The 7,240-nt window shown below is 42.8% G+C and overlaps 1 protein-coding gene across 1 annotated transcript in view; it reads right to left on the bottom strand.

Moving 5' to 3' along the window:
- Positions 1 to 5,244: 5,244 nt before the first annotated feature.
- USF2 (upstream transcription factor 2, c-fos interacting) overlaps positions 5,245 to 7,240 on the bottom strand; it is a 10,416-nt gene continuing 8,420 nt past the window's right edge. The window contains exon 11 of the mRNA XM_006037762.2: positions 5,245 to 5,433. Within this exon, the coding sequence (XP_006037824.1) occupies positions 5,344 to 5,433 (90 nt within the window). The 3' untranslated portion in view covers positions 5,245 to 5,343. The remainder of the gene's footprint in view (positions 5,434 to 7,240) is intronic.

Raw genomic sequence — 7,240 nt, 5'->3', positions numbered from 1 at the left:
GCTAATTAGGAGTAAATGGCAGGGGAGTGGAAAACAGGTATTTTCACTGTTTTTTAAAAGCGATTAAAACATGACATCACCATTGCATCATCACAAATCAACAAAGAATCAACAAAGAGCAGAATAGGAAAAATGTTTTTTTTCCTGCCATTTTGGATGATGACATCATCACATAGCAAGAAAACAGATGTTGTGGTGATGTCCTAACTACCAGACTTTTTAATTATTTAATTAAAAAAAACTTCATTTAAAATTATTTATTTCAAAATTATTTCAAAATTTCAAAATTAATTAAAATGACAAAAAAATCAGATTATTCCCCTCTGCCATTTGGTTTTGCAATTGACAATGACCATTTAGTTATGATGTCATCATCACATCATCATTCGCCGATGAATCGTTTAGATTTTGGGGAAATTATTCCAATCCTTCATCAAATACATTGTTTTTATTTCCTTCGTGTGTGCGCGTGCGTGTGCGTGTGAAGACCTAATAGAGCATCTAATCCAATGATCCACAGGGTTAATTTCCTTAATAATGAATACTAATAATCAATGAATGATTCATAATTAATTAATGATTAATAAGTATTATTAATAATAAAGAAATGATTCATAATGATTAATAATGCATGACATTCATGAAGCTGATTGCTTTGTACTCCAGCAGACGGCGGGCCATAATCTCTGCTCATTTCCATGCATTCGAATACGTCCCCCTCTTATTCATCGCGTGGCCTTTCATCACACGCTATTCAAATTTATTCACATTATCTCCATTGATGTCAATTGTTCCTAGTTCTGTGCTGGATTTCGCTGGGAAATGGATTTTAATCCGCTTCAATGGGCCATGAAATACCTCCACTAGGCCTCGTCTTCCCTCATTTCCCTCCTTTCCTTATTATCGCGGATCAATTAATGAAGCAACAAAATAGATTTTAAATTTCCAGGCAGAGGAGGATAAACTTGACCTGCTTTCAACAGCCTTTTCCTGTTACTGGACCCTCAAACCCCCCTTCCCCCAGCTCCCCCAATCAATATTAATTAATAGCTGGGTTAATCATTAGTGCACACACATGCCAACCTCGTTTTCTAAGACGATTGTTTTTTTGAGGTCAAATTGATCCAATGAAGCCAGGAGATTGTTTTTTATCCACCCCCTGGAGCCATATGACAAATAAGAGGTTTTAAATCATCAAAAAATAAATCATAAAATAAAAAAAAAGAAATGTTATATAATAAATGCTATCCAAATAAAATAATGTTATCTAAATAAAAATAAAATTAAAGAAACATTCTTTTTTTCTGGGGCAAAATCAGTGGATTTCAAGGAATATTTTAAAGTATTTTTAATATTTTTTAAATATTACGGTTTTCAAAAGCAGATTCTTTTTAAGGGTGGGGGCAGGAAACCAGTGGATTTCAGTCAATATTTTAATAATTAGTTTTTCAAAGGCATATTCTTTTTTGGGGAGGTGAAACCAGTGGACTACAGTCATTATATTTTAAGTTTCTTTAGGTAAAATCAGTAGATTTCAGTCAATATTTTTAAAATATTGTTCTTCAAAAGCAAATTATTTTTTGTGGTGAAATCAGTGAATTTCAGTCAACATTTTAAGGCTAATCAGTTTTTCAAAAGCTGATTTTTTGGGGGTTGAAATTAATTGATTTCATTTAAAAACACTTGCTTTTAAAATAAACATGCCTTTTTGGGTTGAAATTGATCTCAGCCATTATTTTAAAAATACTAATTTTTCAACAGCAGATTCTTTTTTGGAGGTTGAAAACCAGTCAATTGAGATATTTTTCTTTCCCTCAAAAATTCCTTTTCAAACTAATCACTTTTTAACAATTAGATCCTTATTTTTGCTGTTGATGTGAATGACTTGTCTACAGCTTTTTCTCCAGGAATCTTCTTATAAATATATTAATTAAAAAATAATTTTTCAAAAAGCAGATTTCTTTTTTCTTGGGCTAAAATCAGTCAGTGATCTGTGAAATATTAATTTGAAATGCTATTTTTTAAGTGAGGGTTTTGGGGTTGAAATGAGTCAATTAAGTGGATATTTCTTTACACCTCTCATGCTTTTTTGGGGGCTGAATTCATTCAATTTCCACTACAGAAGTTTCCCTATTAATCTCCATATGAAACATTCCTTTTAGGTGAAAACGGTTGGATTTCAGTCAATATTTTAATAAACAGTTTTTCAAAAGCAGATTCTTTTTTGGGGGGTGAAAGCAGTCAATTCTGTGAGGTTTTCTTCTACCTACAAAATACTCCTTCCCAAACTAACCCCTTTTTAAGAAGTTGCTACGTTTTGGGGGTGAATCTGTTTGATTTTGTCGGCAGAGATTTATTCCAATAATCTCCATGTGAAGTAGTCATTAAAAATACTAATTTTTAAGAAAAAGCGCTTTTTTTTTTTGTAGGGTCAACTTTTTCCAGTGTCATTGTATGTATTCCAGGAATCTCCATAATAAACACTCATTGCAAAACTAATTATTTTTTCCCATTTCTGGCCCTCTTTTAAAGTCAGAATTGATTCCATTAAATCAACAGACTCGTGTTTTTCCAGTGATCTCTGTAAGAAACGTCCAGCACCAAAACCCCGCTTTTATAAGAACTCCCGAAAGTTGACAATAAAGGGGGATTCCAGTCTAATGGGCAACTTGCCAGTGATTTTTTGTCCAAAATATTCATAATAATATAATATTACCCTTTGGAGAAATAACCCCATAATGAGGATATCTGTACACACGTATCTCTCTCTCTATCCAGATATATGGGCAGATATCTATCTATCTATCTTAGATATATATCAGTGTGTATGTGAGTGAGCAAGGAAATGGATTATACACTATATTCATTATATAAAGATGTATACATTACTATAAGGATATTTATTGTACACTACAACATAATATTTATATACTATTATGTAAATATTGCTAAGTGCACAACATAATTATACATTATGAGAATATTTGCACTTAATATATTTATAATATATATTTATAATACTATACATGTTAATTCTTTTAGTGTTTTATATAATATGCACGTTATATATATATATAAACATGTGGTATGTTATATACTGTTATAGCTACGCGTGTGCGCTATACCTGTGTTATATACGTTATGTTACATCTATGTGTATTATATACATTGCGTGTTATGCGTGTGTTATGTTATGTGCGTGTGTGTTATGTTACATGTTTTATATATATGTTTTAGATATAGGTATGTGTATATCACACACGTCTATATACCCATAGATCTATATCTATCAAGTTATCAACACTCACTCTCTCCATACAACATCTACACACACACACACACACACACCCCCCACACGCACGCACCCCCGCACCGGACATTTTTCTGGGGATTCCTAGGAGAAAGAGTGATTTAACCCCGAGCCCTCTGTAAGAACAACCCCATAACGAGCATGGGGACGGGACAGAAATCCAGTCTCATTCTAGCGACAGCTGCTGACTTCCACAACACGGGCCTTTCCCCAGGCATCCGCAATTCCCGCGATGCCCGAGCGCAGCAGGCTCCGAGACGCCAGAGACCAATCCGCCAGGTGCACGAGCAACACTGACCCCCAATGGTGGGGGCAATCGCTCCATCCTTGTTAATTGATCCTCAACTAGCTGCAGCTCAGTAATGAGAAGACTGAGTGCTGGCCAGAGATTTCTGACCCCCAAAACCCCGTTTCACCCCAAATCCGTTTGCGATGTTTGGCAATTCCTTCCTCCAAGAAGATGTGTTGTTAAGGCCAATGCAGTCGAGCTTTGTTAGGTTTTCCCAGGGAGATCCGGAAGGACTAGGCCATAACAAGCATAACTGGGGGCAATGAAGGAGCCATTTCTAACCCCGCCCCAGGACCCCAGACGGCTGGGTCCTCTGGAAGAGGAGCAGGGTCCTGGGGGTGGTTAGAAGAGCAGGGCACCGGGAGCCTGGATGCCTGGGCTCTCCCGCAGCTCTGCAACAGGAGCAGGGCTGTCTAGAAGACAAGAGGGGTTGGGAGCCCGGATTCCTGGGTTCTCCCCCACCTCTGTCCACGCATCCTCCTCCATCCCATGCAGGCCTTTGGGCTGGAAGACCCGGACCCTTGGGTTCCTTGCAAACAAGCATCTGGCGTGATGGCCACCGGGGCCTGAGCCGGGATCGGGACTGCGGGGCCAGAGCTGGCCCCTGCCCCTGCCCCTGCCATGATTGGGGCCGTGCCGGGCCTGGCTCTGGGCCTGTTTGCTCAGAGCTGTCACCGGCTGTTTATTTGCTGTCCCAGATGAGGTCGAAGCCTGGACAGACCCAGCGGCTCCAGGCCAGCGCCTGGTCCAGACCCACAGGCTCCAGGGCCCACACCTTCCCTTCCACCGCCCGCGCCAGCCGGCCAGGGTGGAGGGGCACCGGCTGGCTGGATGCCTGCGGTCTCTTCAGCTCAGAGAGGGGATTTGGGGCTGGGGGGGGAAATCAGGGTGGGGGGGGGGAGCTGGGATCCCAGATGGGAGATGAGCGGGGTCTGGGGGGTGAGAGTAGGGGCCTTGGAAGCCAGGATGCCTGGGGTCTCTGGAGGGAGAGGGGGTGTTTAGAGCCGGGACGCCTGGGAGCCCGGACACTTGGGCTCTCTGGGGGCTGAGACTAGGGGGAGGCTGAAGCCCAGAGGGGCTCGATCCTGGGCCCCGAGGGTGGGGCCAGGGCCGGGGAGCCAAGGCCGGGCGGGAGCAAACAGCAGCCCCGTTGCATCACTGCAGCTGGGACCCAGCAGCGCCGGGCGCCGCGGCGCCAGCCCCAGGCGACAGGGAGGCTGGCCAAGTCGGGGCACAGCCCCCTCCCCCCGGAGCCCTTCCCGGTGCTGCTGTCACAACAGCCCAAGGACGTGGGGGGGCAGGCCCGGATGCCTGGGTTCTCTCCAGCTGGGGGGGGTCGTCTGCCTCCCCCATACGCTAGCCTCACGCCCTGCTCCCCTCCCCGAGCAGGAGAGAGCCCGGGTGCCCCGGCTCCCAGTCCTCCCCGGCCCAGAAAAATGCACACACGGAGAAGTCAGGTGTCCAGGAGGCCCCTATTGAAGCCCAGGTGTCCAGGTGGGGGGCGCCCAGACAACCTGGGCATCCCGGGTGGGCACACGGGCCTGAGTTCATTCCCTCCCCCTGGGGACAAAATCCACCCTCCCACCTCTACCTGCCCCCCCAAATTCCCCCCCACCAGGAAAGAAGTGCACCTCTTCGCGCTCTCTCTCAGCGTTTTTTCTTTTATATACAAACAGTCGCGCGTCGGCTCCGAAATCGCCTCTTTTCACCTCAAAATCCCGGTTGCTTTCGGCTGTTCCCAACATCACCTCCATCTGGGGGCTGTGGGGGAGGGGAGGAGAAAGGGGCAGGGGGGTGTGGGGGGGTGCTGTCTCCCTACATTAACCTCCAATTTCTGCAAAGGCAAAAAAAAAGTAAAAATCCCTTTTTGAGGGATTTTTTATGCTCGATCCTTTTTTTTGTGCCCTTTTCTCCCATTTCTCTCTCCCACTGGTTCCTCCCCCACAAAAGAACTCCAAAGCCACAAGCCTGGACCCTGGTTGCTCCTTTTTTCCCTTCAAATCCTTTTTTTTTTTTTTGGTGGGTTTTTAAATTCTTTTCTGAGGCCAGCGCTCTCAAATCGAGTCCAGGTGTTTGGAAGGAAAGAAAAAAGCCAACGTTTTGCCAGGGAAAAAGGAAACATGCCCCAAAAAGCCAGGGTTTTGACCCAAAAAAGGTGGTGGCCAGTGTCCAAAACCCACTGCAGTGAAGATCGCAAGGGAAACCCCCCAGAATGGCAGGCTTTTGACCCAAAAGTCTATCAAGAGCCAGTTCCAAAAACGGCAAACGCCACGCCCCACCCCAAACTGCAGGCTTTTGATCCAAATACTGAGACTGACTTCCCAAACCCAAAATGCAAAGCCCCCCACCCCAAGAACTGCAAGTTCTTGACCCAAAAGTCTATTGAGATTGACATCCAAAAAATAGCGAGGGAAGGAAAGAAAAACCCCCAGAATTGCAGCTTTTTGACCTAAAAATCTATTGAGATCGACTTCCAAAAATGGTGAGCAAGGAAAAAGGAAAAACCCACCAAACCTCAAAATGGCAGGTTTTGACCCAAAAATCTATCAAGGCTGACTTCCAAAAAATGGTCATACGGGGGGAAACCCCCCCACCCAGGATTGCCAGTTTTGGACCTAAAAATCTATCAAGATTGACTTCTGTACATGGTGACACGAGAGGAAACTCCAGAATTTCAGGGTTTTGACCCCCCCAAAAATCTATCAAGGTTGATGTCCGAAAACCATAGTTTTTAAGATCTGCAGAAGAAAAAAGCAGAATTGGGAGTTTCTGACCCCCCAAATCACAAAATATTGATTTAAAAAAAGCTAACATTTTTGAAAACTGCAAGGACTCAAAGTCATGGTTTTTGATCCAAAAACTCATCCAAAGTTAACTTCCGAAAGCCACAACTGCTGAAAATGTGCAAGAGAGACCAAATTTGCCGTTTTACACCCCAAATCTCAACCAAAAGGACATCCAAAAGCCACAAATGTTGAAGATTGAATGAATTCCCCCCAGTGGTGTTTTTTGACCCAAATCCAGAGACCAACTCCCCAAAGCTTATTTTTTAAATAGTTGCAAGAAAATAAAAATCACATCTTTGATTTAAGAAATCCCACAAATTTGATTTCTAAAAGCCACAATTTTTGAGACTCTGGGAGAAAAAACAAACTCACCCAAATTTGTGATTTTTTGACCCAAAAACGTGACCAAAATTGATTTTCTATATAAGCAAAAAAAGACACAAAAAGTGCCCCCCAAAACCTTTATTTTTTGGGTCAATCCTGCTAAAAAAATCCTAAACCTTCCTGGGTCTCAGCTCTGAGCTCAGACCCTCTATACAGATGTCTTTTTTTGCCACTAAATAATAAAATACAGATTAATTACAAAAAACAATCATCATCATAAAGAGAGAAAAAATGGTTAATTTTTTCCACGCTCTTGTTCTCACCTCCGTTAAAAAATAATTACAAAGATAAAGGAGCTGGGAACGATGATATCAACAGGGATATTTTTTAGGGGAAAAAACATGGAAATTGACTAATAATTATAAATCTCTTTCTTTTTTGCCCCTTTGTGGGATTCTGTTTTAGGGGGAAAAACAGGGATCTTGGCTAAATTATTATAAATCTATTTATTCCTGCTCCTCCCATGGGACA

The sequence above is a fragment of the Alligator sinensis genome, unplaced genomic scaffold (assembly GCF_000455745.1).
Source record: "Alligator sinensis unplaced genomic scaffold, ASM45574v1 scaffold1434_1, whole genome shotgun sequence".
Taxonomy (NCBI): domain Eukaryota; kingdom Metazoa; phylum Chordata; order Crocodylia; family Alligatoridae; genus Alligator; species Alligator sinensis.
Note: the sequence above shows the minus strand (reverse complement) of the source record. Positions and strands in the feature narration are given on the sequence as shown.